This window comes from Lissotriton helveticus, chromosome 11 (assembly GCF_964261635.1).
Source record: "Lissotriton helveticus chromosome 11, aLisHel1.1, whole genome shotgun sequence".
Lineage (NCBI taxonomy): Eukaryota > Metazoa > Chordata > Amphibia > Caudata > Salamandridae > Lissotriton > Lissotriton helveticus.
Genome location: NC_136072.1, coordinates 811,435,233 through 811,447,242, shown reverse-complemented (window position 1 = coordinate 811,447,242; position 12,010 = coordinate 811,435,233). Strand labels below are relative to the sequence as shown.

The window sequence follows — 12,010 nt, the reverse complement described above, 5'->3', positions numbered from 1 at the left end:
ATAGAATACATGTTGAAAGCCCAGCAGTACTTTTCTACCGGACCTGGCTCAGATCCTTTTATTTGATTCATATTTGATTTACCTATAGATGAAACAGTCATAGACTTTGTTCAGAGAGGAAGAAAAGCTTCCTCTCTGAACACAGCATAAAGGACATCAAGGGCGCCGAAATTGTACATTAAGCCAACTTAACCTGCAAGCTGTGTGAATAAACTAATAGTAATATCTGTTTAACTTTTTGTACTCCGATTAGAATAATAAAAGGTTATGAAAGCAAAACCTCCGCGGCCGATTGCGCCCTGCGGCCTTACACTCTGCCGGAAAAGTCTCATACTCTTCGCAGGACCTTTATTCCCTCAATCACAATGTCCCTTTGCCGCCTGAAGCCATTAGAAGGGCCCAGGCGTGTGGCATTGCTCGCGTATCAAGCACTTCCCTCGCCCCGTTACCTAGTTTTACCTTACCTTCTGTATCCCTTACTTCCTCCCCTCCAACCCCTGTGTCTTGCACTTTATCCATTCATTATTTAAATACGCGTTCCCTGATGAGACACCAACTGGACATCTATCGTCTATTAGACGATACTGAGACAGATATTCTGTTCCTGTCTGAGACTTGGCTGACCGAGGACTCAGTACCCGACATTTTAGCTGCTATCCCTAACGGGTACTATATACTACATGTTGACCGTCCCAGGGGGCAAACCGGTGGCGGAGTTGCCGCTATTATTCGCAAGGAATATGTTTTTTCAGTCCTGGATTGCACTCCTATTCCTGATACCCAGACTCTTGTTATACAGCTTCGCTCTGTCACTACTTCCCTTACCTGTGTGCTCATGTACAGACCCCCCTCCTACATGCCTTCTTTCTCCCAGTCAGTCGGGGACATGGTCTCCCAGCTTCTTATTAATCACTCTAGGATTCTTATCCTGGGTGATTTTAATTACTGGCCCAATGACCCTCAAGAAAGTCGACTGTCTGAACGTTTCACTGAAACCCTCAGCAGTCTGAACTGCCAGCAACTGATCTCTAGTCCTACCCACTGTAAGGGACACACACTCGATCAAGTTTGGTCGGCTAATCTGGATATCGACCCTCCTTTGATCACTCCATGTACCTGGTCAGATCATTATATCATTTCTTTTTCAGTTGATCTGCCCAGTTTTCACCGCCCTCCTCGTCCTACGAACATTAGGGCCCGCAATTGGAAAAATGCCAACCTGCCAAAACTTCTCTCTCTCTTGTCAGCCTCAGCCCCTCCAGAGGCTGATTCAGTATCCCACCAAGCCTCCTACCTCGAGCATTGGCTGAAGGAAGCAGCTGATTCTGTAGCTCCCCTAAAGACTATAAAAGTCCAGCGCCCTCACGATGCCCAGCGCTGGTTCAATGACCAGCTTAAATCTGATAAACTTGCCCTCCGCCAAGCTGAACGTCGCTGGCGCCACAAGTACGACCCTTCACTCAAGAAAGAGTTTACCTCTTTATTGAGTAAATATAAATCTTCGATACTTGAGGCAAAGACTCTCTATTTCTCCACAAAAATCTTGGAGTCGGCCTCCAAAACAAAAGACATTTTCTCAATCGTCAATGAGCTCTCCCTCCCTGACCGTATTACTCTTCCACTGGTACCTACCCAGGCTTTGTGTGATGAGCTCAACGCCTTCTTCCAAGATAACATTTCCATTATTAAAACAAACATTTCTCCACCTTCCCCCTCTAAATCTTTCCCCCTCCCTCCTGCTAACCCTCAGGAATTCTCCTCTTTTCCTCTTATCTCTATTTCTGATTTTCACAACCTTCTTCATAAGGTCTGTTCCGGTTCTCCTAGGGATTGTTGTCCCCCTCATATCCTGAAGGAAATTTTCATGGCCTGTCCCGGTCCTGCCTTGGCCCTCCTCAACTCCTCTTTATCATCTGGAGTTGTTCCAGAGGCCTTTAAGCAGGCCGTGGTATTACCTATTTTAAAGAAACCCGGCGCAGATCCACTAGTGCTAAGTAATTACAGGCCCATCGCCCTCCTCCCTTTTTTGGGCAAGATATTAGAGACCTATGTCACCAGGTGCCTGAGCTCGTTCGTGGAGACTTCTCTGTTCCTGGATCCCCAGCAGGCTGGTTTTCGCCCTCTCCACTCCACCGAGATGGTGATTGCGGCTGTCATGGACACCCTCAGAGCGGGTGCTGATGAAAACCTCTCCCAAGCCCTGATTTTGTTGGATCTTTCGGCGGCATTTGACACGGTCGATCATGCTATCCTGATCGACCGTGTCAGAAACGCCGGCATCCAGGGTATCGCGCTGGACTGGGTGCGGTCTTTCTTGCAAGGCCGCTCGCAGGCAGTCCACCTGTCTACTTTCACTGCTCCCTTTTCCTCTCTCACCTGTGGTGTCCCTCAAGGCTCTGCCCTTTCTCCCCTTCTTTTTAATTTATATATGCAACCACTTATGGTCTCCCTTCGTCACTCCCCTGCAACCATCTATAATTATGCGGATGACCTTCAGTTGGTCTTTCCCTTGGATACTCTACCCTCTTCCCGTCATAATTTTCAGACCACAATGTTGCTGATTTCAGACTGGATGGCCCACAGCCAGCTCAAGTTGAATCCGTCAAAAACAGAACTTGTCCTGGTGGGTGGCCCCACTAATCCTTGGAATGACACTTATTGGCCTCCTTCCCTTGGTATCCCTCCCAGCCCGGTCAGCACTGTGAAAAGCCTTGGAGTGGTCATCTCTGAGGATCTATCCATGAAACCCCAGATCTCGGCTGTGACATCATCCTGTTTTTTTCAACTGCGCAGGATCCGTAAGATCTGTCGTTTTCTCACCAGAGAGGCACTCATCTTAGTATTACTGGCTCTAGTCATCTCCAGGATTGACTTTGCTAACCTCCTGTATGTGGGGATTCCTGCTTATCAGCTCCACAAACTTCAGTTAATCCAGAATCAGGCGGCCCGCTTGGTGTTTCACCAACCTAAACACCAGCATGTTTCTCCCCTTCTGAGGAGCCTTCACTGGCTCCCAGTGGCCCAACGGTGCTCCTTCAAACTCGGATGCACCGTCTTCAAATCTCTTCACGACCGCGCCCCTGAATTTGTGTCTTCTAAACTGAAGAGATATCTTCCCACCCGTAATCTAAGATCATCTGCTGATAATCTTCTCTGTATTCCATCTTTCCGTCGGAAGAAGCATGGCGGCTTGCGCTTTTCTTCTCTCGGCCCTATCTTTTGGAATTCCCTCCCCTCTTCTTTTCGTCACTGCTCTACCTATGAGTCATTTAGGAGAACCTTAAAAACTTTTCTTTTCAAAGCTGGTACAGTATGATCCCCTGGCCCTGGTTTGTTATGTCTGTTATGAGCGCCAAGAAACCGTCCCGGTGTACGTGCGCGGTATAAATTATTTAACATAACATAACATAACATAACCTGTCCATCAATGGAGGACTTTTCATACAAACTCGGCTGCTGTTCTTCAGCAATTGTTGCTCCAATTGATATTACATTCAAGAAGTGCAAATATGGCAAAGATCCAATAATGCAGAAATATGATATTTATCTTTTAGTAATAGTTCTTCAATTTTATTTTATTTAAAAACAATTCAATACCATATTCTTGCTTGCACACTATTTAGAGCAACTATATGGTCTTAATTAAGACTGCATCAAAATTTGATGGAACTGGATTATGATTTTCATGGCTGGGACAGCTCCTAAGCTTTTGAAGTCTTGTTTAATTAAAAAGAATAGTGGATGTTAGCCGGAGATGATGAATATGAGGAAGATTCTCATGATGGACAACAGTTATTACAGGTTAGCAACTTTTATATTCTCATAATAAATGTGCCTTAACTTGCCAGTAGATCTGTCTTGTTTACTGACCTGCTGTTGTACTGAAGAAGCAAAGCAAGATTTTATGCTAAGAGCTGAATGTTCATAAGCCATGGTGATAATGATTAACATCTCTTTTTCCGTTCTTTTCTTGCTCCTCTTTCCTTTCTTCCTGCTCCTCTCCGTTGATCTTTGTCTCCACTTTTCTTTCTTTTACTTTGATGGTGCGGCAGTCGGAGCACTTCAAGACAACATCACAGAAGGTGGCCCGCAAGTACTGGTGGAAGAATGCCAAGATGATCGCCATTATATGTGTGGTAGTTGGAATCATAGTCCTCTTCATTATCCTCTTTGCCACAGGAGCAATCCCGACATAAGTGTTCAATGGATTCCCCACACCATCTCCTCCTGCTTTCCTGTAATGTCCACCATGTTGCCTCTTCAAATTCATCATCAATTAAACCAAGAGAATAATATGTCCAGTGCAATCTACTGACCGTCATTGTGGACATTGCTTACTGCTCTGAATGCTTAGGGGAACAGAGTGGTATTCCTAATAGACCCCACTTTAGCTTATATCAGGCATGAGGCCAATGGCTGACCCAATCTCACTCCAAATCATCTTACTACATAGGCTGTTCAGATGGGTATAGACCTGGGAATGGGGGTAGGGTAGGTGGCATGCTTGTGTTTGCAGCTGACCATTGCAGAGCAATATGTAAGTGTAAAATCAGGAAAGGAACACCTGCCAAAGTTAGCTATCGGTTTGAGAATGGGATTCTAACCACAAATGTCTTTTCATGCTCAGAATCATTATCTGACATTGTCCAGTTGTCTTGTCCAGCTAGGAGGTTCATTGTTGTGTTCATTGTACAGTCAGCATATCACTCTGCCTTTTCAGTGGAACCCACAGGTGAGCGGAGAAGCCATTCACTAAAGAACCGGTGACTGAATGTACCCAATAGAGATTAAATGGGCACGTGTACAAAGAGGGCATGCTTTTATATGTGGACAGGGGGCTAAAGGATAGAGTTAGTGTGCTATTACAGACTGTTAACCTTTTTGTGCTGTTTAAACAAGAGGGGCCCCCCTTGGGCACATGAAGCTGCATTCTTATTTGCTTGCACAGATTTCAGGGGTGACTGAGGTGTAGAAGGATTTTGCCCTTCGCTAACCTGTATTGCCTAATCCTTCAAAAAAAGTGTCCAAATACTAATGGTACTTCAGTTTCTCTCAAGAGGTCCCAGAATGATTGGCCATGGTAATCTTAACCTCTTGTTTTGAAGCACATTGAAGGAGAGGCAGTGAAGGATATTTGCTTTTGCCAATCCATGCAGTGCTTGGTTCCAAATGTATCTAGGATATAATTTTACCAATACCCTCCAACCATGTGCCTGATCCAACCTTTGGCACGGTTAGCAATGTATTTTCTTGATATTTTCCGTTTCGCTGATCAGAATCCCAGAGAACTTTGAACTAATCGATAAACCAACCAAGGAAAGATCCTTAGCTGGGCCTGCATTACATCTTCCATTGAAAGAAGCCCTCTCATGGGCCACAGCTAGGATGGCTAGCCACTACTCGAGAAGCCCAAAGACCCCTTCAGATAGTTTGTGAAGGACTCCTGAGGATGACCCTCAGCTAGACTTCCTCAGCACGGTCTTTAAAGAGCCATGGAGGAAGCCTAGAGTCCCCTCTCTCCCTCACCGCCTACAATAAGAGCTCCCTTTTCTCATTGGTGTGATCACCAACTTGCAATAGTCCGACGGATGAACAGCAGTGGTGAGAATTGCCGCGTAGAGCCAGTCTCACTCTAGACAAGTACGGGATTTTTTTTAGTTTTTAGGGAAGAAAAGTACTATTTGATTTTAAAAAGATAATCTGCTTCGCCACCGGCTACTTTACTTTTACATAACCCATATGAGTCTGAATGCCCAACCTGCACGTGATCTCCTCAGTGGAATACATTTTCAAATAAAGTATAATAAGTTGTGGTAGAAAATGCTTTTCGCTGGGTGAATAAAAGTAAACATACATAAGTGGGGAAAGGAGGGAAGTGAAAATGATAACCAATGATGAAAACATGTCAGGCTATTTCTTTTATGCTGCTAAGGCGTTAACAAAATCACACTCAAGTGCATAATGACTTCAAGGGGCAACGGTACGAGACTAATTACTTCGTCAATCAGTAATCCATCGCCACGGTATTCCCGTGGCAGACACTGTCGGAAGTGATCCAATATGACTATAAATATATAATGCATTTTGAGATTTTAGCACCTATGTGCCTTGACCTGAAACCTGTAAGGATTACCCTCTAACAATGGCATCATGCAGGCCTGCAGGAGGTAGATGCAATGTATGCCGTACATGGCTCCTTGGGTAAAAATCCCAAAGGTCATCAGAAAAATAGAATTGTTGGAAGCGGAGTAAGTGCCTTTTATTTTTTAGAGATTTATATATAAATATATGTTAGTAAATACAAATTTATATAATATAATGTGAAAAAGAGCTGAAGATGTATCAGAAGGGGATGTGCCATGGTAATAACGGTTATTTTTCTCTTTATAGCGTACCAGTATATAATTTGTTCATTCCAGTAGTTCTAGAAGGAAAAATTGTATTTGAGAAGAAAAATGACAAACATGACATCTCCCCTTTTAGTTTTAGTTGGAGTCGGAGTTGGGGGTGGTCCCGGAAGCCCGGCTGTGCATACAGTGCTCAGTTGTGTCCCTCCAGCTGGGCTTTGGTCTATGTAATACTTTCCCTGTAAATAAAGCTTTCAGAAAATCGCCTTTGAAAGAGTTCAAAATTATGAAATGATTAACAAAAATATTTTTAATTGTGTAAAAGGTGCTGCAATTTAAATAAAGCTACATTAGAAAATCATGTTTGTGTCAAAATTAGATTATTTCACTTTTCCTCCAAAGTTTTCTAATACTGTTATTAGTTTTCATATTTTTTCTTAGCCTTTTTTCATCTCATTGATTGTTATTGTCTACACATGAATATTGAAATGAAGGAGGAAATAACACTTGTTGCTAAACACGAGCTGAGTTTATTAAAGATAAATCCAGCCAGGGACCCAAGCTTCTGTTGTCTCTCTTGTAACGTCAACACATCAAAGAGCATAATGTATAGTCCCACCTATGCAAGAATGTATAAGTGAGATGGCACACATCTTCCTTTATTAACATCAAAGACTACTTAACATTGCATATGAAAATCAGTACATTTATGGTGGCTTCACAACAATTCTTCTGTTTGCCTCACTCTTCCAAATCTCTGTGGCTCGCATCTCAGGTTATCCTTACAACCCTCATTTCTTTATTTTCCACCATTGTCTTCTTGAACACCCACAGTTAGATCCAAGAGCATGGGCTGTCCCTTTCCATAGTCCCTGTGGCAGTTTTATTTTGATGCAATTACCACGTCAACTGTTACTTAGTTTTATTTGGCATTCCCTCCAGCCTTCTCTTAATTAACACATAGTGATGTTTTGTCATCCTCTGTGCGTTGCCTTCCCTAACCACCCTTGGCAAAATCTGTTTGCTCTTCTTCCTTGCAAAACCTCAAATAATACGAAACCTGTTGTTGGGTGTCAATCTATAAACCTGCATCCTTTCATTAAAACTATTCTTCCCGGATCATCTTCCTCCCATTTCAAACTGCATTCCTTCCGTTCAAGCTTGATACTGTTTCTTCACCAAATCATTTGGATCTGGATGCTAAATTTTGATTCACTTAAGTTTTATACAGTTCATTTTCAAAGAAAAATATCGTTTTCACTTGAAACTGCCCACACACCATTCTAAATCTGTGTTTTGTTTGGGGAAACCCTTTTTCTCAAACATCTGTTTAAAAAGTCCCTCTGCTGAAATACTATGTATCCCCTTATTCACAAGCCTCTTGGGATATTATTCTTGTGAACCAATACATTCTTGGTTGTTCTTTAGTACTATTAAAGTTTAATGATGTTTCAGCGAACTTTGCCCAAATGCCTCTTAGGTAGCTTCCTTCATTTACTTGCTATACATTTCTCAGTGTCGTATTTCCCATCTTAGCTTTTTTCCATTTATGTCACACCTGCTGTTTTCATGACGCAATTCGTATTAAACACCAACTCATTATCTTTACTCCCTATCTACAGTTTCCTCATGTCACTCTTTAATTGCCAACCAGAAAAAAAATCAACTGCATGTTTTTAATTAGCTTCTTTTGTATTTTCCACTGAAAATATGTATGTTGCAGCATGAAATATGTTCTAGATTCTCTGAGTAATTCTTCAATCTAGTAGTTGGGTGTATGATGTGCTGGTTTAACATTTTTTCCTACTCTGTGGGTGTCAACATAGGCAGAGCCTGATTATTACGTTGACCATGAGGCTGTAGCACCACCTAACGTGGCCACCATCTTCGATGCTCATCTCCAGGAGAAACGGTCAGATTTGTTGAGAGAACTCAAAAGAACAGATGTGATGTGAAACTGTTAAGAGAACAGTAGCGATTGACGTTAGACAATGAATTTGGTTTTCTGGTATATTCTCTGGGGGGCACTGGGGGTGGTGGCATGGGCTTCGACGTAGTCCGAGAATGAAATGTTTCAAAGGGGGACTTATTGAGATTCCTTGACTCCACTTTGTAGTTTGAGAAAAACTTTTAAAATTCTGCACAAACTAGTATTATTCTCAATAACGAACATCCAGTATGTATGTTCTGCTTACATAAGGGACCGTAAGTAAGAGAATTGCTATGCATATTCTTAGTTTGAACCCAAAACAGTAATTCACAGACACTCATTGGGCAGCTGCAGATATTGAAGTACTTCCTGAACTGGAGAGGCAGAAGAGAAATACTTCACTGCTGGAGGACATGCGTCTCTCTGAGGAGGATCACGTTGAGGCTTAGGAAGCTCAATGTGAATGGGTGAACTTAGATTTGAGGAGATTGCTCCACTGGTCAAAGATTCAGCTCCTAAAAAATCAGACCCCAAGTCTACAGTTCGTCAAGGTAAAAAAAATGTTGAGACAAGGCATGCAGACAACCAAATGAAACACCTAAATCGAAATCTTTGAGCAAAATAATTAAGTACCACAAATTAGAACTACAAGGCCTCGGCGCTGAAAAAACCTCAGTCAAAGAAGTTCTCGAACCCTTGCCATTCTACTGTGTCCAAATACAAAGTCACTGGTAAAGAGTTGCTGAAATATTTTGGCTCAACTTTTGAGTACGATCCATGTCCAATGAAGCAGGAGGAAAGAGGGCAGCTGATGCTTGCCGGGTCAGGTGGAGGTTGAGACAGGACGGATGTTTCCTGTTGGAGACATTGATCTCTGTGTACAGAAAAACAAACAAACTTCTAACCAATGCTTCCAATTATCCTACAACAGGGAAGGAACATTTTCAACAGGCCAGCAATATCTAAAGCATGATAGAAAAGAGGTATAAAGCATTCGCTAAAGATCCTAGGTACATATAGTCACATGTTGAGCCACTCTCCCTCTACAGTCGGAAAGGTCATGTCACCAGCTTTTGTGGGGCCTCCCCAGACTAAGATAAATGGAGAGGGCTGCAACCACCCAGTGGTGTATTGCCAAATCCAGTGCCCCAGAATAGATACGCTCACCAGCACCGGGAGGGGATGAAGGGTCTTATTCCCCATCTGCCCAATGAATACAGTTAGAGGCTCAAGGCCGCCGTTATTAGGGAGGATAAGAACATACCTAATTTGTGCCTGAAATTGAAACAAGATTCTGCATGTACCTCACAACAGACAACTGTCCACGTACACTGCACTGCACCGGCAAGCCAGGGTGTGCATTTGGGGGTTCCAGACCTAATATCAAGGAAAATATCGTCGACATGCCCTTGACAGGCAGCCACCTGTTCAGGCCTAAAGTACATCAGACTCCAGTAAGAATGAAAAAAGCCAACGACAGGGCAAAGGCCATGGTGCCCGGCAGCATTCAAGCATTCCTTTAAAAAGGGGTTGTATAACTTTCAAAAGAGCCCAGAGGAGACAACTCTACACTTCTCATGTTCAGAGGCAACGCACAGGAAGCCAGTACAGAAAAGCTACACCATGGCAACTCAGTATCAAGAGACATTTTTTCAAAGCAGGGGCAAGACGAGAGGTAACGTCTAGGAGATCAGCACCCCACTTCTCCTAATGAAACAACGCTGCCCCCCATGCTCTTAAAAAGATTTCATATGTGACCTATTCAAATGTGGTTGAACAACCTCTGATCCCAGACGATGAGGGGATATAGTGGTAGTAACAGACAAGGTCAACAAAGAGATAAGATGGTGGAACAAAGCAGATATGTTGAATTCTACTTTAAGCCAACAAAACAATAGATGCATTGCATCTGGGCTAGAGGGGGGCTCATGGGACAGGTAAAGATAATGAGGGCTGTGGTCCACTAAGGCGGTGACCAGGCACATCAGTTACGTAGAGATTAAGACATTTTATCTAGCATTGAAAGCTTTTCACAGTCAACTGAAAACAAAAGAGCTAATATGCGGCAGATAATACACCCACAATTTTCTATCTAAACAAGCAGGGAGAAGCAGTCCGTTATGGTGTCACAAACCTAGCGCAAGGCATGTACATGGGGGGGCACTTACAAGTGCACCACATACCAGGAGAAGTAAACGTTTAAGCAGACTAGTTAATCAGATGAACAAATAGCTCTCACGAATGGGAACTAAAACAATCTTTGGTGAACATAATGTTCCAACATAGAGGAATTCCATAAATGGGCCTAGAACAGCTTCAAGCTATAGAACTATTATTACTGGCAAACAACTGGTTTCTTCCTATATCCAAGACACTCATTTGCAAATGTTCAGATACTTTGTCATTCATAGTCCCCTCAAAAGCCTCTTTCAATGGTTTATGATTTGCTTTTCTTGTTATTCTTCTTGGGTACATTGTGCTATCAGCCACATTTGAAATGAATTTGGAGTTGAAGTCCACCATAACAAAAAACCTGCTCCTGCTCCCTGGGATTAAGTGTTATTCATTATAGTGTGCACCAAGCAATCCTTTAGTTTAACTTCATCCCCACTAATCATATTACCTAGATATTTAACCTCTATTCTTTCCTAAACCTACACCTTTTCGTGATAGTTACCTCCATAAAGATTGCTGACATCCTTGCCTACCAAGCATCATGCTCTTCAGTGCAACGAAGGGCAACTAGATTACCATTAAAAAAAAAATATAACACCAGGCATTCCCTTAAATAATGTATAACTTCTGGAGCACTGCTGCAGCAGACAGCAAACAAAATGCAGCCTGCAAAAGTAAAAATGCTTCTTAAGTGAATTTAAAGGTGATAACGGCTATCGATTCTGGATGCAACTTGTACTTAGGGATATGCGGATGACATATTCAGAGTATTAAAGACAGACGCAGCGCCTAACAGAATTTGTATCGCCCAAAACACATTCATTAAACATTTTTGAATCGTTACACAGTCTAATAACTCCTTTCAGTTTTCTTATAATTACCAATGACGAACCCCATTCACTAGCTTCTAAGGTTTCTTTTATGCCTTCTCTGCATAACTTGTCTAGATTTGCTAGCCGAGAGTGTCTCAAGCAATCTAGCTCATTCATTTAGTCTTTTACCATCATTTAATTCAGAAACTTCTTTAGGCATCCAACTCTTTAAGCACCTCAAGAAAATCTTTGACCTCCCAACATGTTCCCTTCTCCATTTTGCTACACTTGAGTACGTGTACAGTCCAAACTATTTCACAACCTTCTCTGATGTAGCCACCCTAAAAGTTCTTCACCCATCTTGGTCACACAGTGCCGAACATATTTGTCATTAAACTGTATTTCTGTTTAAAAGGACCCACAAATCTTCTAATGTGTGCCATTAAAATAGCAGCCATGCTCAGTTTAATAACTCTGAGTCCTATGTTCAAATAAGCCTCGGAAATGTAAGTCAGTTTTGAGCTAAAGTTTTTAATGTCTACTACTTGAATCTTCAGAATCTCTCGAGTATTTTCTTTTTCCTTGTCTAACAGTCAAAACATATTTTCCAATTCTTTCCTTATACCTCAATCACAACTTTTGTTTAAAATTTGTTGTAAATCTTTCAGTACCTGGGCCCGTGCCTCTTTCCTCACACAGTTTCTACAAATCACCTTCCATGCCAAAAAAGCCTTAAAATCAGCAAA

At 42.3% G+C, this 12,010-nt stretch overlaps 1 protein-coding gene across 2 annotated transcripts in view; it reads left to right on the top strand.

Annotated features, from left to right (window-relative positions):
- LOC144792041 (vesicle-associated membrane protein 8-like) overlaps positions 1 to 6,708 on the top strand; it is a 146,710-nt gene extending 140,002 nt beyond the window's left edge. For both annotated transcript variants that reach the window (XM_078666896.1, XM_078666895.1), the window contains exon 3: positions 4,053 to 6,708. In XM_078666896.1, coding sequence (XP_078523022.1) covers positions 4,053 to 4,196 — 144 coding nt within the window. In that variant the 3' untranslated portion in view covers positions 4,197 to 6,708. The remainder of the gene's footprint in view (positions 1 to 4,052) is intronic.
- Positions 6,709 to 12,010: the final 5,302 nt, after the last annotated feature.